Source organism: Physeter macrocephalus, unplaced genomic scaffold, assembly GCF_002837175.3.
Source record: "Physeter macrocephalus isolate SW-GA unplaced genomic scaffold, ASM283717v5 random_550, whole genome shotgun sequence".
Lineage (NCBI taxonomy): Eukaryota > Metazoa > Chordata > Mammalia > Artiodactyla > Physeteridae > Physeter > Physeter macrocephalus.
Window position 1 is genome coordinate 24543 of NW_021145826.1, and position 25458 is coordinate 50000.

At 49.6% G+C, this 25458-nt stretch overlaps 4 protein-coding genes across 8 annotated transcripts in view; 3 read left to right on the forward strand and 1 right to left on the reverse strand.

Moving 5' to 3' along the window:
* The window catches only part of POFUT1 (protein O-fucosyltransferase 1), a 23332-nt gene extending 21460 nt beyond the window's left edge, over positions 1–1872 (reverse strand). For 2 of the 4 annotated variants that reach the window (XM_007122340.4, XM_007122341.3), the window contains exon 1: positions 383–572. In XM_007122340.4, coding sequence (XP_007122402.1) covers positions 383–515 — 133 coding nt within the window. In that variant the 5' untranslated portion in view covers positions 516–572. Of the gene's footprint in view, positions 1–382; positions 588–1824 lie in introns of those variants that run through there. The other 2 variants (XM_028485748.2, XM_007122342.3) reach the window with 2 other exon arrangements.
* On the forward strand, positions 731–14751 carry PLAGL2 (PLAG1 like zinc finger 2). Of its 2 annotated transcripts, XM_007122339.4 has the most exons (3): positions 732–816; positions 6071–6443; positions 9591–14751. In XM_007122339.4, the coding sequence occupies exons 2-3, from the start codon at positions 6184–6186 to the stop codon at positions 10819–10821; spliced, it is 1491 nt and encodes a 496-aa protein (XP_007122401.1). In that variant the 5' UTR covers positions 732–816; positions 6071–6183; the 3' UTR covers positions 10822–14751. The 2 variants fall into 2 exon arrangements, with proteins under 2 accessions (XP_023984217.1, XP_007122401.1); XM_024128449.3 differs by lacking the exon at positions 6071–6443 and having other exon boundaries at positions 731–816.
* Positions 14752–15892: 1141 nt separating this feature from the next.
* Positions 15893–25421, forward strand: LOC114485113 (uncharacterized). The gene is made up of 3 exons (XM_028485746.2): positions 15893–15990; positions 16610–16945; positions 25211–25421. The coding sequence occupies exons 1-3, from the start codon at positions 15893–15895 to the stop codon at positions 25410–25412; spliced, it is 636 nt and encodes a 211-aa protein (XP_028341547.1). The 3' UTR covers positions 25413–25421.
* LOC102986417 (putative testis-specific Y-encoded-like protein 3) lies at positions 16949–22276 on the forward strand. The gene has a single exon (XM_007122369.3). The coding sequence runs from the start codon at positions 16949–16951 to the stop codon at positions 18011–18013; it is 1065 nt and encodes a 354-aa protein (XP_007122431.1). The 3' UTR covers positions 18014–22276.
* Positions 25422–25458: the final 37 nt, after the last annotated feature.

Here is a 25458-nt window from a genome sequence, read left to right on the forward strand (position 1 = left end):
AGAACAGGGCTGGGCACACAGTAGGTGCCCTATAAATATGTGTTGAATGAATGAAAGAATCACCCAGAGCCAGCGTTGCGTCAGTGATATCAAGTCCTGCCCCACTAACTCCGTTTCCTGGACTCGGGGCTGGCTTAGGCCTTGAGCAAGACACATCGTAACTTCTCCCGGCCTCAGTTTTCTCATCTGCCAAACGGAAGGCTGGGCACAGAGGTCCCCTCAGTGCCCTTGCAACTGGGGCAGAAAGACGAGGAGCAGGCCCTGCCCCGCGCTGGGATCCTTTCCTGGACCTGTCAAGGCGTCTCTGGGCGCCTCAGAGAAATGGCTTCTCCTCTCTGGGCCTCAGTTTCCCCATTTGGACAGAAGGCTCGGGAGGCCTTACCCATGCATGGGCAGTAGAGCAGGTAACCCGCCGGGTCCCAGGAGCCCACGGGCAGCCCCGGGAACGGCAGAAACAGCAGCAGGAGAGACACACGCGGCGGCAGGGGCGACGATGCCCACGCGTCGGCTCCCATATCGGCCCCAGAGGCAGGGCGCTCCGCGGCTCGGAGGCGGGGAGGGAAGGGCGGGCGTGAGCGTCCGCCCCGCTCCCGTCAGCCCCCGCGCGCCGCCCGCGCGCCGCTCCGGCCGCTCTAGCTGGCGGGCAGGCGGGACCATAGAGAGCCCGCGGCACCGCCCCCTCCACGGGCCGACCGCCCGCTCGCGCGGCTCCCAGAATGCACCGCACAATGGCCCGACCGCCGCCACTACCGGGGCCTGAGCGGGCCTGGCGGAGCCCGAGCGCGGCCCGGCCCGCAGCGCGGGGCCCGGAGCGCGGTGAGTGTGGGCGAGGGCCTCGGGGGACGGCGGGGAGCAGGGCGGGAGGCAGTCTCGCTGCGCCCGCGCGCCCGGCACCCGGAGCGGCAGCGCCCCTCATTTCTGGCCCCTCAGCGCGGTCGCCCACACCCCCGACCCGAGGCCCCCTCTGCGCCAGCCCGGCCCAGATAGGCCCCAGGGTGACGAAAACTTTCCCCGGACCCGATACCTGGGTCTGGGGGACCTGAAGAAACCCCGCTGGCCCCCTCCCTTCCGAGACCTGGAGCCTCAGTCCTGGGGGGGGGGTCCCCCACTCCCGACCCCCCAGGCTCCCTGGAGACCCAGATAACGCGCTGCTGACCTTACCAGGGACCCGGGTCTGGGGGACGCAGATAAGCTGCACCTGCTCTCTCCTCTCAGACACGCCTACCCGGACCCACATAACCCCCTTTCCTGCTCCAAATAGTTCGCTCTTTCTCCTCTGTTTCATTTCCCAGAACCACATAATCCCTTTTGAGGCTTCTCCCAATTATTTGGTTCTGGGGAACCCAAATAATTTCTACCCATAGTTCCCTCCTCGGCGATCCGTACTCCCAAACTCTAGACAGCTTCCACCCGGTACCATTTTGAGATTCTTGAAATTCAGGGAATTCGCTTTTATCTTCAGCCCCTTTAACTCTCCAGCCCGTGTAATCCATCCCCCACCCCCCACCGTCTCTCTTTCTTTGCGGAGGGTGGAGTGGGGGTCTCTTAGGGATCGAGATAGCTTGCTCCTCCCTCCCTTCCATTCCTGAGACCTCCTCCAGACTTCTTCCTGAATTTCTGTCCCTGGTCTGGCAGCCGTCTACCCCCAGCCCTCCCAGCCCAGGGGCGTTTAACCATTCCCCCCATGCAGTATGGTTGTCTAGAAACGAACCAGGAGACAGGCTATCCCCTGCAAATCCTGTCCTGGCCCCATCTCAGTGGGGGAAAGGGCCTTGTAAGGTGCAAGATAAGGGGACATCGGGTGTGGGGAGTTGGTACTTTCACCTGCAAGTGTTCTTGTGTCCTGGCGTGTGTGTTGTCCCACCTGTCTGCCTGGGACTCTGAAAGAGTCTGGCCTGGGGTTGCTAACTCTACCGCCCAAGGTGAGGCCACGGGATTGGGGGGGGGGGTGTCTAATCAGGTTTCCTCTTGGTGAAAATGGGGCTGTTGTGAGTTGCAGCCATTTGCTCAAGGCCTCCTTAGGAGTGGAAGGCAGCGGGAATCAGAGGAAATCATGAATCAAAAGGACTCCAAAAAGGGTCCATCTACACCGATAGAAGAACTAGCAGCCCCTGTTAATCCTGTTTGATGTCTCCTGGAATGATGCAAGTCATTGAGACGCTCCAGCCTCTCTGTAATTTAATTTTCCCCCCACTCTGGAGTGTATGTGTGTTTGTGTGTTTTGGGGGGGGCAGCTATACCCATTTCCCCCTTTCCTTCTCACCGTTCTCCAGTCAGTCAGTGTGTCTTTTGGATTTGTTTCTGATGCCCAGGTCAGGACCTGTTTTTTATCTCTAAGTCTATTTATAATTTCCCAGTTGCTATTTTGGGTTCTGCTTAAGGGAAGATTGTGTCCACCGCAAGGAAAGTTCCTGGGTGTGTTTCCTCCTCGGCAGGTGTTGAATTGAGTTCTTCAGATCCCCAAGTAGCTCTTGGGCAGCAGGGATAAAAGCTATTTTAGGGTAGTCACTGAAGTGGAGCTGTTAATCCTCTGTGGGTCTCTCTAGTTGAGAACACTTACAGATTAACCCTTTCCTTGGTGTAGGGGCGCTATTTCTCAACAGTTTTGTGGGGAGGTTTGAGAGAATTCAACTGTGGCAGCAGAAGGTGGGAACATGCAACTCAATACAAAGGCAAAGATAATAGCTGCCTTTTGTTGGGTACTTAGAGCAAGCCAAGCCCTGTGCTGAGCCCTTTGCATACCTGACTAAAATAATCCTTACAACAAGCCTGTGAGGTAAGTATTTTTAGTTTTACAGATGAGGAAACAGGCTAATAATGGAGAAAGAACGCAGTCTCTATAGAGATGATGTAACACCATAAAAACTATAGTTTCATCAGAGGGCAGCAGGCATCATGGCACACAACAGAGGACAGACAGACAAGGAAGCGATTTGTCTACTTTAAAGGCTTCCAAAGAGGGCCATACAGAGTTTTTAGCAAGCATTTGTATTTGGAGTATGGGGCCTTAATAATAGAGGAGATTCCTACAGTGAGGGAACTCTGGCCCAGGATATGGTGCTGGAGGAAGATAAAGTAAGGGGGACTCGCTCCGGGGGATGTGCTGAGGGTTAATTGTGAGGGAAAAGGGGAAGGCTGAATTCTGGGGAGATGTTGGGAAGGGAAGGAAACTCACTCTGAGGCCTGAGAAGACTCATCTAGGGAGAAAAAAAAAAGTAGTACTGTTCAGGCCCTGTGCGGAAAAGAGGGAGACACAATTTAGACCTCAGAGACAGCACTGTTTGTATTTACATGTTTTATGTTGGACATTTCAAGAGTGTTTCACTGAATCTTCCATGAGAATTTTATAGGTAAGGAGAACAAATGCCTATTTTAGAAATTGAGGAAACTGAGGCTCAGAGAAACTACGTAACCTGCTCATGGTTTCACAGCCAGTAAGTGGCAGTCTTCTGATAGCAAGTCCAAGGTTCTTTCCACAGTACCTCCCTTGAAGATCAGACGCCAGAAGGAATCTTAGGATGAAAATATACCGAGTTATACCAGTAACTGGGAGGGATTGATTGTGTTTGTTTTATGGGAACAGGTTCTGTCAGCTTCTGTAGTTGTTAAGGTTAGAGTATGAGACCAGAAGAGCAGCTTTGAAAGAGAAGCAGAATTTTTTCAGTTTTGCTGAGGAAGATGGCTGAAGGAATAGGCCTTCGGATAATGTGGGAGAGGCCCAGGAATCTTCCTGGATGAAAGGAGTTTGCAGATGGGACAGAGGGAGAAAAACTAGATTTCCAGAAGGGTTCCTAAGGTAACACTAAAGCCATAGCCCCATTAAGTGCAAATCAAGGCAAGCACATGGCTGCTGCCTTCCTTCTTTGGTTCTATCAGTACAACCTTAAGAGTTCTTCTTAGCCACCATCAGCCTCTTTCCTAGAAGCCCATTACTCACTCTTCCAGCAGCAGCATACTAAACTGTGTCTTGTTTGTGCTTGTTCAGGAGAACAGATGAGGTAGACGTGTGGGAGGTGGGGGACGTACTGTTCTCTTTCTGAGTTTGCGTGGAATTTCCAAGGCTAGGCTCCTCTCTCACGTCAGCCAAAGTGATGTGACTTGCTTCCCTCTGGCTGCCATTCCCAACTTTCCAGAGGCTGAGGTGCATGATTTCACATATTGCGGGGCGGGGGGCAGAATTTGACTTTGAAGGTGGGAGAAATTCCCTCCAAACTAGATGTTCAAATTCATGCTCGCTCTCTACCCAATTCCAAGCTGCCTAGTAATCGCTGGTATTATAAACAGGTAATTCCACCCTTTGGAAGAAGGAGGGGACTTAAACAATGAAAGCCAGACATCAGAGGCCTTTGAGGTTTATCGTGAAGCAGGCAAATATGCCATGATGACTCGAAGGCTCAAGCGGGACTAGTTTTTAGTGCTAACACGTGACTCATGCAAAATGCAGCCACCTTTGTGCAGATCTTTCTAGGCAAATCTCCACTCGTGATAGGGAGATGTTTATCATATTACATTGCAGTGTTTCTTCAACAAGAGGAATGGTTCCTGAACAGGACGTAGCTTATGTTAATGATGAGCAAAGCTCTCTCTGGCATAAACCCGCTGATCCCATCATCTCGTTCACGGCCAGCCTGTTGGTTGAATGGTCACTGTAAGCAGCAGGTGCTAATGAGCTGAGCAAGCATTCTTTGGCCCACAGCTAGTTTGTGCAATTGGAGCCCTCCCCAGATTCTCATGGACAATCCCCAGATACCCCTTTTGCTCCCTTCACATGGAAAAGCCTCATGACCAAATTTTGGCATGACCTCTTCAAAGGAAATTCCCCTGTTATAGCAAGTTGCATTGGGGTTGGTAATCTTGTGCGATGAGCTTGTGAGTGTGAATGTGGCTCTGTTGTCCCCCTTTTGAGAATCAGTACGGCAGTGCCCTTTCTCTCTTCCTCTGAGTTGAGTCAGGAAAGAAGTTGTGTCACCTTTGCTCCCCCGCCCCACTCCATAACCCAGTAGAAAGCATCAGACTTCAAGATACTGGCTCCCCACTTTGGAACTCAGTTTAAACCAGAACTTCCTGAGCATGTTAGCCAATAAGAATCCACTTACATTCAATGACTGATTTCCTCATCTAAAAGAAAGTTGAAAGTCCTTTTCTAGATGCTAGGTGTATGGAGATGAAAGAGATGTGATCTGAACTCTCAGAGAATTAGAGTTTGGTGATGGAGTCTAAGTTCTAATGCAAGTGTGTTACTTGCTCATAATGGAGACATGCACGTGTTCTATGAGGGTCTTTGGGACCCTCAACACCACTCAACACCTTGCGTGTTCGACAGGCTTTGCTAAAGAAGTATGGTTTGGACCCTGAGACCAAGAGACCCAGAGTGGTGGTTGAGGGCGGGACAGGACCAGTACTGGTTTAGTGGAAATGCTGAGTCTGCTGTTGCCTTCCTCAGACAGAACCTCTTGATGTTGATACACTGCTAAGAAACACATCTGCTAAGAAACACATCTGGCGCAGGGGCTGACTCTCCAGGGTGTAAATTTCCTAAGTAATGGCTTCTTCTTTCCCCTCTGATGCCTTTTGGGCATTTTATTGCTCCTTAGCACCTCTATGAGGAGAATTGTAGAAAGTGAGGAGGAGGTAGGGTGAAGAGGAGGAGGTAGGGTGAAGAGGAGGAGGAGGTGCTGCTATTTCTAAATTTAGTGGAAAGGATGTAAAAGTGAAGTTAGAAGGGAAAGTCTGGAGTTTAGGGCTTTTACTTCCTCTGATTATCCTGTTTTCCTATTAGCCTAGGTGGTACTTGTTATAATAGTTACCACTAAGCACTTACTAGGTGCCCAGCCTTCTGCTGAATGCTTTATATTTATTATCTCATTTAATCCTCAAAAGATCCTTATGATGTAGGAGATTATTAAGCCCATTTTGTAAATGAGGGAACAGCTCAGGGAAGTAAGTAATTGGCTGAAAGTCACATGGCTTCTAAGTGGAAGGGCTGGGATGGAATGGGGATCTCTCTGCCTCCAGAGCCCATGTTTTCATGGTATTGGGCTCCCTAACACCAGGTGTTCTGATGTTTCAGGTGAAGAGATTGTTTTCTGAAGGCTGCGTTGGAGGCTGTGACAGAGCACAGAGCCCTGTGGAGCTGATGGGGAGGCTTTCTCAATAACATGGCCCTTCGCCATTAGCCTTGCCATGACCACATTTTTCACCAGCGTCCCCCCCTGGATTCAAGATGCAAAGCAGGAGGAGGAAGTGGGCTGGAAACTAGTTCCCAGGCCTCGGGGCCGGGAGGCGGAGAGTCAAGTGAAGTGCCAATGTGAAATCTCGGGGACACCCTTCTCAAATGGGGAGAAGCTGAGGCCTCAGAGCCTCCCCCATCCAGAGCAGAGACCGTATAGCTGCCCTCAGCTGCACTGTGGCAAGGCGTTTGCCTCCAAGTACAAGCTGTATAGGTAGGTGATACTCCCATACCTCTTCCTGCCCTGAGGTTTCCAGAGGATAAAGCCAGAGAGACTCCACTGAGTGTGGGACTTTATCTGTGGCAGAAGAGTAGAGGTTAATTTGTCCCATAAGTGTACCCTGAACGTCAACCGTTTGAGGTCACTCACTGAAAAATAATGGTGGTATTTTTTATTCAAACACTAGAATCTGATGGGTACAATATCAGATAGCCACGAACAAACTAGATATAATTTTTTTTTTCAATACAGGTACACCTCATTGTATTGCACTTCACTTTATTGTACTTCTCAGATACTGCATTTTTTTACAAATTGAAGGTTTGTGGCAACTCTCAGTCAAGAAAGTTGGCCCAGCTTTCCAACAGCATTTGCTCACTTCATGTCTCTGTGTCATGTTTTGGTAATTCTCACAAAAAAAGATTATAGCTTGCTGAAGGCTCAGATGATAGCTAGCATTTTTTAGCAATAAAGTATTTTTTAATTAAGTATATACATTGGGTTTTTTAGACATAATGCTATTGCACACTTAATAGACCACAGTATAGTGTAAACATAACCTTTATATGCACTAGGAAACCAAAAAGTTCACGTGACTCCTATTATTGTGATGTTCACTTTATCGCAGTGGTCTGGAACCAAACCTGCAATATCTCCGAGGTATGCCTGTGCTACTTTCCCCACCTATGTCAGGTAATGTTCAGAATATTAGCCCCAAATTAGGAATCAGGTTTAGAAGTTTAGAAGGAAAAGGAGACCCTCAGGTCCAATCTGTAAATTTTAAAGTGCAGGCTCAGAGTGGACAAGTAACTTACCCAAGGTCTGTAGCTGCCTAGGTCCTGCAGTGCCTCTTCTACTGAACTAGCATGCCACTCAGATGATTACTTATGTCTCTGTAGAGTCCCTGGTGTCCTCTGGGTTGGAAGATTTCCTGAAACTTCTAAGCCCAAGAACCCCTACTTAAAGTGAAATGGAATGTGAAAGCCCTGGTGTAAAGCAGATAATGACAGAGCAGCTTTGAAGGGAGGGGGGCCCGCTTGGACGTAATTTTGATTTTATCCTTGCCTTTCCGTCAGAGGACCATGAACATGCCCTTTACCAATAATGTAGACTTCCTGATGCACAGTCATTCATCTCTTGACTATTATTTATTGAGCTCCTGCCACATACCAGGCACAGTGTTCAGTGATACGGACAGAATAGTGAGCCAGACAGATGGGGGTGCTGGCCCTCCTTGAGTTTACTGTCTAATAACAGGGACAGACAGTCAATGAGTAAAGACAAGAACAAGATGACCACAGAAAGCCTCAGTTCCTTGTCTGGAAAACAGTTGATAGCAAGGAACTAAAACAGGTAACAGGGTAGCGTGTGGCCAGGATTGCCCTCATGACAGTTCTGTGGTCCTCAGGAATGCTTTGATTCTGTGTGCTCCTGTGTCTTAGGTGGATTCCAGTTGGGGCTCTCCTCTTAGACTTTCTTAGTGACAGTCTGAGTGTCAGTGGGAGGCTACAGGAAAGGTCCTGGGCCAGGAGACAGGAGCCTTGACTCCACCCTTAGTCACTGTATTTTAGGTGAATTACTAAACCTCTCTGGGCCTTAGTTTCCTCACCTTCAAAATGAGGGAAATAGACTGTGGATCACTCAGCATCTCCCTCTCATACGTTTTCATGCCAGTTGTGTCACAGGAGGTTAATAGTAACTCTCAGCGGTGTGAGCACTCACACATAGCATGAGGGTAATAGGTACGATTGATAAGAATCACTGGGTGCTGTGCTAGAGACAGCAGTGGCATACCTAAGTGAATCTGGGTCTCAAGAAGGTCTGTGTTTAAATTCAGCCTCTGCCAGTTACTGACTGGTGGGTGGGGCTGCCCTGTGCTTCAGCCTCTTACGGAAAACAAGGTTAATCACACATCTCACACAGGGCTTGCAAACTGTGGGACTCCAAAGTCTTGCTGAGTTGATTCTGAATGTACTATGGAGCTCTGGATTGCAGTTCCTGGATTTGGAGCTGCTTTCCAGACAGAAAGGAGCAGGAGCAAACGAAGGGACACTGAGGTGCCATATCACACAAAAACATTTTTTTAATGTTGCTGCTGTGCTCGCTTCGGCAGCACATATACTAAAATTAAATATTGCTTCTTTGTGTGGCAAACAATTTAAATGGTACCAATGGACATGCAGTGAAAAATGAATTGTCACACTCGAAGCCCCTATTCTCCTCCCCAAAGGCAGTTTCTTGTGTATCCTTGTTGAGACATTCAAACGTGTATTCCCTTCCTTTTTTATTTTCACAGGGGATTGTATTACACACACTATACTGAACTTCCTTTTTTGACTTGGCTCCCTATATCTTCGGATATTGTTCCAGATCAGGAAGTTTAGATATGTTTCATTTTCCCTTTATTGTGTCATTTAAATTTTTGTAAATACACTTTTTTTTTTGCAAAGGAAATGCATTCAAAATTCAAAAGGTATATAATGAGAATTCTCCATCACACCCATAAAAGCTGCCCATTTCTTCTCCCCATAGGTAGCCAGTGTTGTCAGTTTCTTGTGTAGCCTTCCAGAAATATTTTAAGCTCATGCAAGCAAACATACATATATCTTCCCTCTTTTCATATGTGTAGTACCATTCCATAGGCACTATTCTGTCTCATGGGTTTTTTCGACTTAAGTGTATCTAGGAGCTTGTTACCTGTGACATATAAAGCTGCCATTTAAAAAAGTTGAGCTGGGAATTCTGTGGTGGTCCAGTGTTTAGGACTCTGCGCTTTCACTGCTGAGGGCCCAGGTTCGATCCCTGATCAGGGAACTGAGATCCCACAAGCCTCATGGCCAGAAAAAAAAAAAGTTGAGTCATTTTATGGACTTAGAATAACTTAATCAGTTCCCTATTGATGGACATTTAGATTGTTCCTGATTTTTTGCTACTAAAATCAGTGCTGCAAAGAATAGCAGTATATGTGATTTTGCAGGTGGTCAAGGATATCTATAGAATACAGTTAGCATGGTATTCCATTCCATTGCATGGCTGTACCATAATTTTTGTGTCTAGTTGCCTGTTAGTGGACAACTCAGTTGTCTAGCCAGCCCTTGTGATCTCATTTCTTTCTCCTCTGTCCTCCATCCCTATCTCCAGGCACATGGCCACTCACTCAGCCCAGAAACCCCACCAGTGCATGTACTGTGATAAGATGTTTCACCGCAAGGATCATCTGCGGAACCACCTGCAGACCCATGACCCCAACAAAGAGGCCCTCCACTGTTCTGAGTGCGGTAAGAATTACAATACGAAGCTGGGCTACCGGCGCCACCTGGCCATGCATGCCGCCAGCAGTGGTGACCTCAGCTGCAAGGTGTGCCTGCAGACCTTCGAGAGTACCCAGGCCCTGCTAGAGCACCTGAAGGCCCACTCACGCCGGGTAGCAGGTGGCGCCAAGGAGAAGAAGCACCCCTGTGACCACTGTGACCGGCGGTTCTATACTCGTAAGGATGTGCGGCGGCACCTGGTGGTCCACACAGGCCGGAAAGACTTCCTGTGCCAGTACTGTGCCCAGCGATTTGGCCGCAAAGACCACCTGACACGTCATGTCAAGAAGAGTCACTCGCAAGAGCTGCTCAAGATCAAGACAGAGCCAGTGGACATGTTAGGCCTACTCAGCTGCAGCTCCACAGTCAACGTGAAGGAAGAGCTGAGCCCTGTGCTGTGCATGGCCTCTCGGGACGTGATGGGGGCCAAGGCCTTCCCTGGCATGTTGCCCATGGGCATGTATGGTGCCCACATCCCTACCATGCCCAGTGCGGGCGTGCCACACTCCCTGGTGCACAACACGCTGCCCATGGGTATGAGCTACCCTCTGGAGTCCTCACCTATCTCTTCCCCAGCTCAGCTTCCTCCAAAATACCAGCTTGGATCTACCTCATACTTGCCCGACAAATTGCCCAAAGTGGAGGTGGATAGTTTTCTGGCGGAGCTTCCTGGAAGCCTGTCTCTCTCATCCGCTGAACCCCAGCCCGCCTCACCTCAGCCGGCGGCAGCTGCGGCCCTCCTAGATGAAGCACTGCTCACCAAGAGCCCCGCCAACCTCTCTGAGGCCCTCTGCGCTGCTAATGTGGACTTCTCCCACTTACTGGGCTTTCTTCCTCTCAACCTGCCCCCGTGTAACCCGCCCGGGGCCACAGGAGGCCTGGTCATGGGCTACTCCCAGGCCGAGGCGCAGCCCCTGCTCACCACTTTGCAAGCTCAGCCTCAAGATTCCCCGGGAGCTGGGGGACCGCTGAACTTTGGGCCTCTGCACTCCTTGCCTCCTGTCTTCACCTCTGGCCTGAGCACCACCACCCTGCCTCGTTTCCACCAGGCATTCCAGTAGCCCCAAGGAGGACCTCAGCTCAGTCTTGGCTCTGTCAGGGAGTCTCAGTATCTACCCCATATGCATCCCCCATGAAGGCAGCTGAGCTTTCAGAGCTGAGTTCAAAAAGAAAAATTCCAGTATCTGTATGGAGCACTTGGTTTGGGGGCTTGGGCTCCAGGATCAGTTCCAGGAGGAGCCTTGAGCCCCAACCCCATGAAAAGATGTCATACAATAGGACTTCAGGTATTTTTACTTTTTTTTTTTTTTTTTTAATCTGAATCGGGAGCCACACCTAGCCCTCGCCCTCTCCAAAGCATCAGAACCTCCTTCTCTTTGGAGAAGGGAGAGGTCTCTTGGAGACACAGAGGGTTTTACTTTGGATGACCTCGAGAGAAATAGCCCAAGAAGCCTGTCTTCTGGTCCCAGCCTGCAGACCCCACAGCAGTTGGTCAGGCCCTGCTGCAGAGGGTCCATCGCCTGCTTCCAACCAACAGGCAGGAGAGAGGGCCTCTGTTCTTCCCCGTCACCTCCATCCCTCCTGTCCTAGCACCTCCATTTTCAGTGTTTTCCAGCAACGGTACCGTTTACACAGTCACCTCAGACACACCATTTCACCTCCCTTGCTGAGCTGTATAGCCTTAGAATGATTGCAGTGAACATTGTTTACACACCGTGAATCCATTCCCACCAGTCCATTCCAGTTGGCACCAGCCGGAACCATTTGGTACCTGATGTTAACTGGAGCCCTGTTTACAAGGCGAAGTCGGGTCTCACTGACTTCTCTTCACTTGAGGTCATATTTTTCCCCTGTGGGGAAATAAACTGACTTTGGACTGCTTCAGTCTCTGCCATCTTCCATGACTGTGTCTGTTTCTGCCTTCCTCGGCAGAGTCCACAGGAGACAGGCAAGAAGATTGGAGCAGTTTTCTCACAGGTCTGCAATTCTGTTTTTCTCCAAGTACATCACGACCCCCTCATCCTCCTTTTGAACTGGAGAGGGGAAGAAATGAAAGGCATGCCCACTTCCATCACCCCCCACCCCAATTCTCTAATCCCCACCCTGAATGTCATGAGCTTTTGTCATTAGTCTTGGAACGAGGGACTCCGGTTCTAGGCTGGTGTGGATAGCAAAGGAGAGGGTGAGACCTCATTTGTCTCTCTCCTCTTTTCCAGGAAGTTGTGGAATTGTTGGAAGAAGAGTTTTCAGAAAGTTAGGACTGGGCAGATAGTTGAGTCCTAATCTCGGTGTACATCATTGCCTCCCATACCAAACTTTTTTCTTCTCTACAGCGTTGCTCCTCCCTCCCACTTTGTAGTCCCGTGGACTCAGGCCCACTGTGCCTAGGCTTCTCTGCTCTCCATCAAAGAACTTCCATCTTCCTTTTGTGGCCCCTCTCACTTTTGCCCCCAGTACTCAGCAAGTTTCTTGCAACAAATGATTAGTTCTTCTCTTCTGACTTGTGGGGCTCCCTGACACAGACAGCACAGCTCTTGCCCAGCTGAACCCCATCCCTGCTTCATCTCAGTTCTGCATGGGCTTCGCTCTTCCCACTTGTGGAAGGGAGGCAGCTCAGGGACCACCAGTGTGGGGCCCTCTTGAGACACTTCCACTCTGATTCAGAAACACACTCCTACCTCTTTACTGTTAACTCCTACAGATGCAGCCAGCAGTTTCTGGGCACTTCTCTCAGCAGGTGCCTCATACTGGCTTCTCCACTAGGGTTTCAGGACAGACTACCAAGGAACTGCCTCAGCCTCTTCCCAGTCCTCCCCCCTTCCCCCTTCTGTCTAGAAATCATGTTGGTTTATCATCAGGAACTGAGCAGGTCCAAGACCCAGGCTTCTGCTTCAGCCCAGGCCAGTACTCTTCCTTTGAGGTGAAAGCCTTAAAATGTAGCTCCCTGACCCTTGATTGGAAGCAATGTGGAGTGAATAAGCATGTTTTAATTTAGGCAAGCTAGTTTGGGATACCTTTTAAAAAAAAGACAAAACCAGATATAAAGGTGTCTGGGAAGATTAGAATCAGAGTAGGTGATTTGCTTCTAAAAATTAGTTTCAGTGAGTCCCAGGGACTAATTAAGGTTTACTTTTAAAAGCGTCCCCTTGGTACGCAGCCACCTCCTGCATGCTGTGCATGTTATTGGGACTCGTATATAGGAAATGGTATGTGAGGATCCAAACAGGACTCTGCTGCCATTCTCCTTGGCGTCTCTGATCTTCATCACTAGACCCAGCAACCCTCACCCCTCCCTGCCACCTTCCCTGCACCTTTCGTTTACAGAGGCAAATGGGCCTCTGGCCACAGAATATAAAGTCTTGGGCTGTTAGAAGAGTCCCCTCCTCTTTGCCTGCTCTTTCCTGTCCCTTCCTTGAATACTCTCCCCCGTTAGTGATGCTGGGAAACTCATAGGACAGGCAAAGCAACTATTTAAAACCTTGTAACTGGGGCCTTGCCCCTCCTCCCCTCACTTCTTCCTTCCGTCCTGTTCCTCTTTTCTTCTTCTTTCAATGCCCTTCCCACCCACAAGGAATTTTCCTATCACTGTGAACTTTGCTGGTGCAGAGGAACATCTGCCTTCACCTTTTTTTTTTTTTTGGACCATAGACAGCCATTTCTTAAACCTCCCCAAAATTTAAAAAAAAGGAAAAAAAAAGTCCATATGGGCCTGGTTGTTCAAAGGATAAGAATAGCTTTATCCTACTCAGTACCAAACCCACTTCAGTACCCTTACTGAGGCCATGAGAGCCTAGGGGTTTCTGCCCAGGACAGAAGCCGTGGCATGTTGGCAGAGACCAAACGGGGACCAGGAAAAGGGGTGATGTTCCCTTCCCCCACCACCTCCAACCTCTGTCAGCATGAGCTGCCCTGAACAGTGGCAGGCAACTCCCCCTCTGCACAGTAGCTGGTCAGGGTTGAGTGCAGTCCTGGGGGCCAGGGGATAGCATGCCCAGTTGTGTCAGCTCAGAGGATCTGTGCACATCTTAGAGAGGTGAGAGGTAGGGAAAGGAATAACAATGAGGTTTTTTTCCCTCACCCTTTTACAATGGCATTTTGTTAATGGAAATCTGGGAAGCAGGTGTGATTACTTCTTTTGCTCGTAGATATTGTCCTAAGTTGAAATTCTCTCACTGCCCTGTACTTCCCCTAGTAGCCCTTTAAGTCCCCACCCCCCTTCTTTTTGGTAGCTGTTTTCTCCACCCCTCTCTCCACCTCCTCTCTTATCTAGGAGCTGTTTTTAAGCACGATTTTTTTTAACAGTTTATATTGTACAGGATCAATATTTTGCTTTTTAACAAGGATATTTATGTAATAAGAAAGTTTGCCTTAGGCAGGTGTTGGCCAGAAAAGTCCAGATTCCTCTGGGACCCCACGCTGGCCTCTCCTGGAACTCTGAACCTGCTGTGGAAGGAATTGGCTGTAACCTCACCACTGGAGAGTAGGGTCTGTGGCGAGGGAAAGGGGTGTACTGGTTCTGACAGGAGAAGGATCCACCATCATCATCTAGTGCCTCTATGGAGGGGTTTGGAAGAAGCATTCCAGTTCAGTTTCTTCGGATGTAAGCTTACTTCCTTAGCGGATTCTCCCCATAGTGCACCTCTCCACCTCCTACTATTCGGCACTAGAACTCCTGAAACACCACTTCTGATACACCTCCCTCCCTCCTTCCCAGTGGTCAAGGCTTTGGAGCCACTCTTTCGTAACGCCAGATTATTTAAAGAGAGAAAAATACAAGACAAAACCTTCTAGCACTTTGTAAACACAGTGAATAACCTCTTGGAGTATTTTTGGCTTTATATAAAACAAGGTTTTTAATTGTAAAATATAAGTGCCATTAGAAAATGCACAGGGCCTATCTTTGTTAAAGTAGATTTTTCAATGTTTTGCAGAATTACATTTTCAAAAAAAAAGTTTTTATAATGAAGTTGTTTATTAAAAACTTCTGAATGATGTGTTTGGAAGTTGTGAACCTGTTTGATTGGGAAGGGGTAGGAGAGAGCCTGAAGAAGAATTGGAATCCAGACATCTTTAGCATCCAAGGGGATGATGAGTATAGGGCAGACAGTAACAACCCTTCACATTAGCACCTACAAACTTTGCACTTTGAAATTAAAGGTCTTTGAGGTAAGTGGCATCATGCCACCACTTAATAATCTTGGGTGCAAGAGTCAGAAAAACCAAGTTGGCTTAAACGGTGAAATTTCATGTCACTGAAAATGCCAGATGGAGTGCAGTCTTGAGGTTAATATTGATCCAGCAACTCAAACATGGTTGGCCTTAGCATTCCTGTTTTTGCCCTATCTTGTGCAGTTGTGACTTCATCCTCCAGCCCTTCAAAATGGTTTGTCCCTTTGTGTAGGAGAAGAATGCTGCCATAATTCCAGCCATTTTCACACAGTGCTGACCACAAATGGAGAGGGACCCTTTCTGGGCTCTCTAAGGAGAGAGGAGTCCTTTATTCACGGAAGCCTCAGTAAGCGTCTCCTGTCTCATTGGCCATGATGGCATTCTGTGCCATCCCAAAACCAGTCACTATAGGCCAGTGATGACAAGGCTGAGACAAGGGTTGGAGTAGTTTCTCAAAGGAAATTTGGGGTACTGTTAGGATGAGGAATGGATGCTGGTTGTCCAAGAAAAAAGTCATCCATTGCCCAGGGCGCACAGCTGGTAAGTGACAGAGCTAGGACCTAACCTTGACCACACTTGTGCCTACCCATTTGGTTCAGACAGACTCTTGAAAGGCTATTACAGCTTCACCTGATGTTGCTTGGCCAGTCTCCAGTGAAGGTAGTCATCACTATTCCGGGCCCCATCCCTTGTACTGAGATCCTCCTGTCAAGGGCTCAGCCCGAGCTTGCTTTTCTGTGGTCTGGAGCCAATGTTCATAGCCAAGCAGTGCAAATCACTCCAGAGACCAGCCCAAGAATTTATGGGACGTTAAGTGTCAATGTGTGTAACAGGTACTTTATGTACAAAGGCAGTGGGCTGGCTCTTCATCTCTTTGGCCTTCTGTTTACTTGACTAACTGTCCACCCCAGTGGGTTGGATCCCTGCTAGGGCCCCAAGAGAATCCACCTTGCCCTCTAGGGGATGCATACCCAGGAGTGGGTCTGGGGGCTCAAAGCTATCTTTTCCATTGGATGGGAAGAAGCTGAAGGCCTTCTGGAGGAGGTGGCAAGGACTTCCAGGTGAGCGGGTGGGGTATTGGGTGTATTGACCTCCATGGGCCACAAGTTTGGGAGCTGAGATCACAGGAGTGCAGGTGCACTTGCAGGATCAGGGCTGCAGGGGCTGGTCCATCCAGGCTCTTACTATCTGTGCAGACCCTGCAGTTCAGACTAGAGTTCACATTTGTGGAATGTCTGGAGCAGAGAAAGGGGGAGCCCCTAGGCCTAGGACGAGGTGAAGCCATGTCCACCCTTCAGCCTGTCAGCCCAGGAAGATCCAGCTTGTTCAGGGAAACCAGGCAGAGGCCCACTTGCTTCCTGGTTGGCAGCATTTGGGACCTTCCCTTGCCCTTAGATCCTTCTACTCAGACCTTGTTTCTTCCATTTTCCACAAATATTTTGAGCATCTCCGTGTGCCTGACAATTACTACGCAAGTCTCAGTCTAGTCAGCCTCTGCAAGGGATACCTCTTGAGTCCTCTGCATATGCCTGAGTAATTTATCCTGTGAAAGCTGCCCCAAAGCCACAGTCGAGTGTGGGCACCAGCCGACTCCCACCTGTCCATCGCAGATGCGGGGAACAGTAATTGCCTGGCGTGGTGGCTGTGGGGTTGGGCCTGATCCTGGGCGCGTTCGCCCAGAGCTGTTCGCTGCTTGGTACACCCCTGCACTTCACCCCGTTTCCACCGCCGACTCACAGTTCTGTCTGGGCACCCGCAGTCGCATCCCCACCGGGCAGCCCCCTGCCACTCCACCAAGCGCCTAGTCCCAAGACAGCCGGGGAACCCTTGCGAATCACATCCGGAAAAGGGTGGGGGCGCAAGGGGCGGGGCGAGCCCCGTAGGAGAAAATCGGGCGTCCCTGCCTACTACCCGCGGTCCCGCTGGGGTCGCTGCCAGCCACCCAGCCGCCCCTCTCGCTGAACCCGCAGTATCGCCCGCGCGCCCCGAGCCCCTCCAGGCCAGAGGCTCCCGCAGGTGATGGCGGACGAGGGTGCGGGGGGCCTGGAAACCGCCGCGCGCCCGGTCACCGCGTCTGGGGCCCAAGAGGCTGGGGGACGCGGGTATCCCGACGCCGCAGCCCGCCCAGGGACCGCCCTGCCTGCCCCGGAGGGCCGGGAAAGGGGCTCCGCGGCCACTGGCCTGAGCCCAGAAAACAGTCTTTTCGGGGCCGGGGCCCCAGAAACCTGTGGCGCAGAAGGGTGGGAGGCTCGGTCTGGAGCCGGCGGGAAGGCAGAGGAAGTGACGACTGGGGAGGGCGCCATCTTCATGGAGGAGGCGGAGCGGGAGGTGGGGAAGCAGCATGTGGGAGAGGAGATGGAGGTGGCCGAGAAGCTGGTGCGGGGGGAGAAGCTGGAGGTGGGAGCGGAGGCGCAGCAAGGCCCGGGGCCCCTGAACTTTGGTGGCCCAGTTGTGGACCCGCTGGAAGCCATCCAGTGGGAGCTGGAGGCCGTTAGTGACCAGGCGGACAGGGCCTACCTGCGCCTGGAGCGCAGGTTTGGGCGCATGCACCGGTTGCACCTAGCCCGAAGGAGCTTCATCATACAGAATATTCCTGGCTTCTGGGTCACCGCCTTGCTGAACCACCCGCAGCTGTCAGCCATGATCAGCCCCCGAGGCGAAGACATGCTCTGCTACCTGACGAATTTGGAGGTGAGGGAGCATAGGCACGCCAGGACGGGCTGCAAGTTCAAGTTCAGTTTTTGGAGCAACCCTTACTTCCGGAACAAGTTGATAGTGAAGAAGTATGAGTGCAGATCCTCAGGCCGGGTGGTGTCAATCGCAAGTCGCATTTGCTGGCATTGGGGCCAGGAACCTCCAACTCTGGTACACAGGAACCGGGACACCGTCCGCAGCTTCTTCAGCTGGTTGTCACAGCACAGCCTCCTGGAGGCCGACAGGGTTGCCCAGATTATTAAAGAGGACCTGTGGCCCAACCCCCTGCAGTACCACCTGCTCTGGGATAGGCCCCACAGAGCCAGGCAAGGCCTAGCAAGGTGGCCCACAGAGGCCCCTCCTAGGCCCTATGGGTTCCAGTCTGGCTAAGTCCCTCCCTGGGACCTGGCCCCTACACAAGACTCCTTTCTGCTTCCTGGGGACTTGTGCTTAGGCCAGCCATGGCACTCTGCTGTCTGCTTTCTGTTCCGTGTACTCTGACCCCTTTGGACTTCAGTGGACTCAGCTCCGAGATTGTGGCCTTCATGGCCACGCTCTTCTGTTTCCATGTAGGCTCCATGCATCACATGACTGTCACATGCCACAGTGTCTACCCAAGCACCCAGCGCTGTGGACAGGTACTACCATCATCTTCATGGCCTGGACCTGTCTTTGATCATGGCCTTCCACCCATTTTTTACATGAGCACCCACAGGTCATCACGAGGAGGACCAGTGCCTTTGAGGCCTACTCCTTCAAGGCCGCAGCATGCCGGGCTTCATACTTATGCTGACCCCACACCTGTCTGTGGCAAGCTGAGTCTTGTCACCCAAGAGGAAGTGGGTGCCTTTGGTCAGCCCAGACTTGGACATTCCAGGACCTCAGGACCACAGGCCAGGCTAGTGGACTGTTGGGCATCTAGCAGAATGGGCATGGGGTGAGGTCAAGGACATGAAGCAGTGGGCAATGTATTCTTTGTGATCACACTACTCTTCTTACCCCTGTCTTGGTCCTACCTCCCGACCTGCTACTGACTTGTGAAGGTCTGTGTCCTACCCGTGTCCGGTCATCGCCCTTCTCATGAGTTCCTCCCACGTTGCCAGCGACCTTGTTGCCTGCTCCCAGGTCTATAAGGACCTCAAGAACTGCCTGTGAACCCAGGTGGGCCACCTGCCAATGCACAAGAGCTCCCAAACCCCCAGGAACTCTGCCACGCTGGCATATCTGGGCATGCACTTAAGGCAGGGGCAGTAATGGGGTCCCTTCCAGAAGCCTACCTTCCTGAGTTCCAGTCACTGGACTCACACAGAACCCAACTCCCCTGTCTCCACTTGTTTTTAGGCTGCCAGCTTGGGGGTGCTGGAGAGGGGGTGTTTCTGGTCATGAGGCCTTTCTCCACCTGCCGAGATCTCACGTTTCTTTTTATTTTCTTTAAAGTGATAGCTCAGAAACAAAATAACTGAAGAAGCGAGGTTTTTTACGAACAGCTGAGGAGACAGGCTTTCTTGTTGAATTTGCCTCTCTGATTGTCTCCAGAGAGGGAGGGTTATCCTGTAGCTTGGCGGAGTTCTCTTTGCCCCCTGCCCCCCTCAGCAACGGGGGACAGCACAGGGCCCCTGAGCAGAGACACCAGGAGCTCCGGGCCCGCAGGGGTAGCACATTGTTTTGTTTCGTGCTGTGTTCTTGGAGACTAACTTTAGCTCCAACTCTACTTTCTTCTCCTTTCACTGGGTCCAAACCCTCATGGGATCCTGTTGGTACAGGAGCTTAGCTGTGCCCCCCTCCTAAGACCCCCTAAGACAGTTTTTTGGGGCTGTCTCCATCTCATTTTGGGGGAGTGACCATACCCAGGCCCCTTCCCATGGAAGGCCTTGTCTTCTGCTCCCGAGGACCTGGGGAGGCCTTGACACAAAATAAAGGGCGGGGGGGCTGCTCTCAGCAGGGCGTGCAAGAGAAGTTGGAGCCAGCTGGGAAGACAGGGACGGAGGAGGGCCTGCGAGGTGCAGGGAGGGGAGCCCCCGAATCTTCCTAACTTTTTTGATTCACCAACTGATCTTTTAATTTTTAAAAATTTTTTTCCTTTTATTTTTTAAAATTTATTTTTATTTGATTATTCCAGTTTCTAAAAATTCTGATGGTCAACCCTATTGAGGGAATTTGTAGATTTTTTTTTAACATCTTTATTGGAGTATAATTGCTTTACAGTGGTGTGTTAGTTTCTGCTTTATAACAAAGTGAATCAGTTATACATATACATATGTTCCCATATCCCCTCCCTCTTGTGCCTCCCTCCCACCTTCCCTATCCCACCCCTCTAGGTGGTCACAGAACACCGAGCTGATCTCCCTGTGCTATGCAGCTGCTTCCCACTAGCTGTCTAGTGGGATATATATGTCCATGCCACTCTCTCACTTCGTCCCAGCTTACCATTCCCACTCCCCATGTCCTCAAGTCCATTCTCTACGTCTGCGTGGAGATTTTTTTAAAATTAATTTTTATTGGAGTATGGTTGCTTTACAATGTTATGTTAGCCTCCACTGCACAGCAAAATGAATCAGCCATACACATACAGATATCCTCTCCCTTTTGGACTTCCCTCCCATTTAGGTTACCATGCTGCATTAGGTAAGAGTTCCCTGTGCTATTCTGTATGTTCCCATCAGTTGTCTATTTTATACATAGTATCAATAATGTATATGTGTCAATCCCTGTCTCCCAATTCCTCCCACCCCACCCCTTTCCCCCTTGGTATCCATACATTTGTTCTCTACGTCTGTGTCTCTATTTCTGCTTTGCAGGTAAGATCATCTATACCATTTTTCTAGATTCCACATATATGCATTATTGTACGATATTTGCTTTTCCCTTTCTGACTTACTTTACTCTGTATGACACTCTCTAGGTCCATCCATGACTCTACAAATGATCCATTTTTATTCCTTTTTATGGCTGAGTAATATTCCATTGTATATATGTGCCACATCTTTATCCATTCCTCTGTTGATGGACATTTAGGTTGCTTCCATGTCCTGGCTATTGTAAATAGTGCTTCAGTGAACATTGGGATGCATGTGTTTTTTTGAATTATGGTTTTCTCTGGGTATATGCCCAGTAGTAGGTTTGTTGGGTCATATGGTAGTTCTATTTTTAGTTCTTTAAGGAACCTCCGTACTGTTTTCCATAGTGGCTGTATCAGTTTACATTCCTGCCAACAGTGTATGAGGGTTCCCTTTTCTCCACACCCTCTCCATAATTTATTGTTTGTAGATTTTTAAAAATAAATTTTAATTAATTAATTAATTAATTTTTGGCTGTGTTGGGTCTTAATTGCTATGCGCAGGCTTTCTCTAGTTGCAGCGAGCGGGGGCTACTCTTTGTTGTGGTGTGTGGGCTTCTCATTGCAGTGGCTTCTCTTGTTGCGGAGCACGGGCTTAGTTGCTCTGTGGCATGTGGGATCTTCCCGGACAAGGGCTGGAACCTGTGTCCCCTGCATTGGCAGGTGGATTCTTAACCACTGTGCCACCAGGGAAGCCGTGTTTGTAGATTTTTTGATGATGGCTGTTCTGACTGGTGTGAGGTGATACCTCATTGTAGTTTTGATTTGCATTTCTCTAATACTTAGTGATGTTGAGCAGCTTTTCATGTGTTTGTTAGGTCTTCTGCCCATTTTTTGATTGGGTTGTTTGCTTTTTTGATGTTGAGCTGCAGGAGCTGCTTGTATGTTTTGGAGTTTAATCCTTTGTCAGTTGCTTCGTTTGCAAATATTTTCTCCCATTCTGAGGGTTGTCTTTTCATCTTGTTTATGGCTTCCTTTGCTGTGCAAAAGCTTTTAAGTTTCATTAGGTCCCATTTGTTTATTTTTGTTTTAATTTTCATTACTCTAGGAGGTGGGTCAAAAAAGATGTTGCTGTGATTTATGTCGAAGAGTGTTCTGCCTCTGTTTTCCTCTAAGAGTTTTATAGTGTCTGGCCTTACATTTAGGTCTTTAACCCATTTTGAGTTTATTTTTGAGTATGGTGTTAGGGAGTGTTCTAATTTCATTTTTTTACATGTAGCTCTCCAGTTTTCCCAGCACCACTTATTGAAGAGGCTGTCTTTCCTCCATTGTATATTTTTGCCTCCTTTGTCATAGATTAGGTGACCATAGGTGTGTGGGTTTATCTCTGGGCATTTTTTTTAAATTAATTAATTAATTTTTATTTTTGGCTGCGTTGACTCCTCGTTGCTGCGTGCGGGCTTTCTTTTAGTTGCGGTGAGTGGGGGCTACTCTTCGTTGCGGTGCGTGGGCTTCTCATTGTGGTGGCTTCTCGTTGCGGAACGCAGGCTCTAGGCACATGGGCTTCAGTAGTTGTGGCACGTGGGCTTAGTTCTCCGTGGCATGTGGGATCTTCCCAGACCAGGGCTCGAACCCGTGTCCCCTGCATTGGCAGGCAGATTCTTAACCGCTGCACCACCAGGGAAGCCCCTGTCTCTGGGCTTTGTTCTAATTCTGTGAAAGAGGACATTGGTAATTAGATAGGGATTGCATTGAATCTGTAGATTGCTTTGGGTAGTATAGTCATTTTCACAGTATTGATTTTTCCAATCCGAGAACATGGTATATCTTTCCATCTGTTTGTGTCCTCTTTGATATCTTTCAAGAGTGTCTTATAGTTTTCTGCATACAGGTCTTTTGCCTCCTTAGGTAGGTTTATTCCTAGGTATTTTATTCTTTTTGTTGCAGTGGTAAATGGGATTGTTTCCTTAAGTTCTCTTTCTGCCCTTTCACTGTTAGTGTACAGGAATGCAAGAGATTTCTGTGTATTAATTTTGTATCCTGCAACTTTACCAAATTCATTGATTAGCTCTAGTAGTTTTCTGGTGACATCTCTTTAAACTAGAAGAACTCATAACAGAACACTAGAATTTTAGAGGTTCCCTCAATCCAGGTATGACTTTGGGTATGTAGAAAGTTAATGCTCTGTTTTTCATTTCGCTGCTTTGTTTGTTTGTTTTTGTTTTGTTTTGTTTTGTTTTGGTTGTGCGGTATGCAGGATCTTAGTGCCCCAAGATCGAACAGGGATCGAACCCATGCCCCCTGCAGTGGAAGCGTGGAGTCCTAACCACTGGGCCACCAGGGAAGTCCCTCATTTTGCTGCTTTTAAGTCAGCCCCGATGCATCCCCGTCTCCATTTCCATCCACTGGGGAAATTGAGCTGTCCAGGCCTGCTTGTTGCTTTTAGCTGAGAACATTTACCAAGAATGTCAGTGTAATTTTTCTACACCATTTGGAAACTTATGTGGCTATTCATGATTGTTATTAAGTTGTTGTGGCTGTTAATATAACCCTGAACTTAGAAGTAGTTTGAATAAGGTTGTTTTGTAGGACTTAAGACTAGAAATTGTTACCATAGTCTGTGAGGATAACCTCCTAAAAGAAATCTGTAACTCTGATGGTCCTGATGACCTGTGTCCCAGTGGCGGTGTTGTAATGACATCGCTGTAACTGACATCACTGTTTCTAGACAGAGAAACAGTCATGAGGTGGCCTTGTCCAATCAGAAGAGGATTCATGGCACTTTGTCTTCTATTGCTTGATGAAAAAATAAAAACTTTTCAGTCTGGGGGGAAAAAAACCCCTCAGATCATGTTCCTCCCCCATCCAAAACCCTCCATTGGCAGAAAAAAAAATCCTAATTCCTTATTGTGGCTGACAGATTCCAGCATTTTCTGGTCCCTGCCAACATCTCCCCTCGATCTCCCTTCACTTCCCCCATGCTTGCCTCTAAGCTGCTCCTTAAACACACTAAGCACATTCCGACCTCGGGGGTTTCACACTTGCTTTTCTGGCCCCAAACGCTTCTCCCGCTTCTCCCGAGGCCCTTCCTGCCAGCCTGTCTAAAGTCATTCTCTGTCCCTCGGCATTGCTTCTCCCCTTCTCTTCCTGATTGCCTCCATGGCACTTGTAACTCTGAAGTGATCTTCGTTTTCTTCTTTTCCTCTCCCATCTAACATGTGTCAGGAGGACAGGGACCTCTCAGTCTGCTGCTTTGCCCCACGTGCACCTCAAAAATTACTTGTGTGAAACGAATGACTTTAGCCAAATGTGTCAGAGTATTGTGCTCTGCCCTGCCAACATGGTTGCTGCCCAAAGGATTTCAGTTGGGCAGAGAAGTGTGGGGACAGTGAAGGGTGACCATGTAATTTGTCTTTAGCTAGAACACATCTGGGAGTGAAAGGGACGCTACTAATAATTACACCAGGACAAGAAGCCTAACTGGTACATAACAGTCACCCCAAAGAGACAACCCAGCTCAGTCCAGCTTGGCATACAGCTCTTCCCAGCTGTGTATGATGTGGGATCAGAGGGTGGAGACTTCTCTGAAGCCAGGACGCTGGAGCTGGGCTTTGAAAAATGGGCGGTAGTTTAGAAAGTGGGCCTGAAAAAGGAAATTCCTGACAGAGCAAACAGTGTGACCAGAGGCGCTGGGATAGCAAATGCATGATGTGTTTAGGGCACAGCATGTGCCCTGCGTGTGGTTGCTTGGAAGAGGCAAGGCTAGATGGGTAGGTTCAGGCCATTTTCTGGAAATCGGACCTCTGAATGCAAAGCCAAAGCATTGTCCTGTGGATAGTGGGGAGGGGTATCAGATGTGGTTCAGAGGTGGGAGAACTCATGGGGCAGCTGGAGGCAAGGCAGGGGTCAGTGTCTGCAACTCCCGCTCTCCAGTGCCTTCAGTTTGAATCTTTTCCATCTGTCCAGGCTGCAGCTCTTCCAGGAAGCCCTCCATGATTGTCCTAGCCTACAACAATCTCTGCCACCTCCCATGTAGACCCAAAATTGGCACACCAGTGCCTGGCTGGGCTGCACCCTCTGGGGTTCTCTTTTGTGCTAAACACCTGTACCAGATGCTCCCAGGGGAATCAGGGTGAGCCTGAAGTGGAGGCAGCCTGGCGATCCTGGAAGCCAGTGCCCCGTGTGGTTTGCCTGCCCTGCGCCTGGTGTTTGGCAGTTGCACTTTGGCTCCTGCAGCCCAAATTGGGGCCCAGCTGCATCCTACACGTCCTTAGGCCTTCGACAGTGGTGCTTACCCGGACAGGTAAGCACTTGATCTTTCTGCTGCATGGCCAACAGCACACTTCCTTCGTGCCGTGACTGGCCTCGGCGAGGGGCCTTGGCAACCGTGGGTCTTGGCGCTCTTCTGGGGCCTGAGTCTCGTCCTCAGAACCCACTCCTGCTTGCTCATTTATTCGGGTCCTGAGTCATTTGTTTATCCACACATCTGAGTGTCCTCTGTACCGGGCGTTGGGGGCGCAAGATGACTCTATTCAGGTTTCTGCCCTCAGTGAGCTCAAGAGCCTGAAAACAGTGATAATAACCCCTGACAGTGAGTGAACACCTACTGTGTACAGGGAGCTCCCGTGGATACAGCAGCCAGAGTGGTTCTTTAAACCCACGTCGGGTCATGTCTTTCCTCTGCTCCAAACCCTCCAACGGCTGCAATCGCACACAAGAGGGAAAGCCAACGTGCTCCTCATGGCCTGCAAGACCCACAAGATCTGACCTTATCGCCGCTCCAACTTCACCTCCTACACCTCTCCCTCCAGATCGCTTTCCAGCGACACCAAACTCCTGTTGGTCTTCAAACCTGGCTCAGAACTTTGCTTGCACTTCCCTCACCTGGAACCTTCTTCTCCTGATATCTGCACGGCCGACTCCTCGATTCATTACGGTTTCTCAGCTCATCTGTTACAGTTTCACCTCCTGAGGGAGGCCGTCTGTGACCACCCTTTCCGAAAAACACCCTGACACTCTTCCTCCCGGTTCTCTGATTTGGATTTTGTTATAGCACTGA

Coding starts and splice junctions, on each gene's coding strand:
- PLAGL2 (XM_007122339.4), top strand. CDS start 6,184: ATGACCACATTTTTCACCAGCGTCCCCCCCTGGATTCAAGATGCAAAG. Junction 6,444..9,590: donor TCCAAGTACAAGCTGTATAG/GTAGGTGATACT, acceptor CCCTATCTCCAG/GCACATGGCCACTCACTCAG.
- LOC114485113 (XM_028485746.2), top strand. CDS start 15,893: ATGCATACCCAGGAGTGGGTCTGGGGGCTCAAAGCTATCTTTTCCATT. Junction 15,991..16,609: donor GAGGTGGCAAGGACTTCCAG/GTGAGCGGGTGG, acceptor GCGTTCGCCCAG/AGCTGTTCGCTGCTTGGTAC. Junction 16,946..25,210: donor CAGGCCAGAGGCTCCCGCAG/GTGATGGCGGAC, acceptor CTCTCCCTCCAG/ATCGCTTTCCAGCGACACCA.
- LOC102986417 (XM_007122369.3), top strand. CDS start 16,949: ATGGCGGACGAGGGTGCGGGGGGCCTGGAAACCGCCGCGCGCCCGGTC.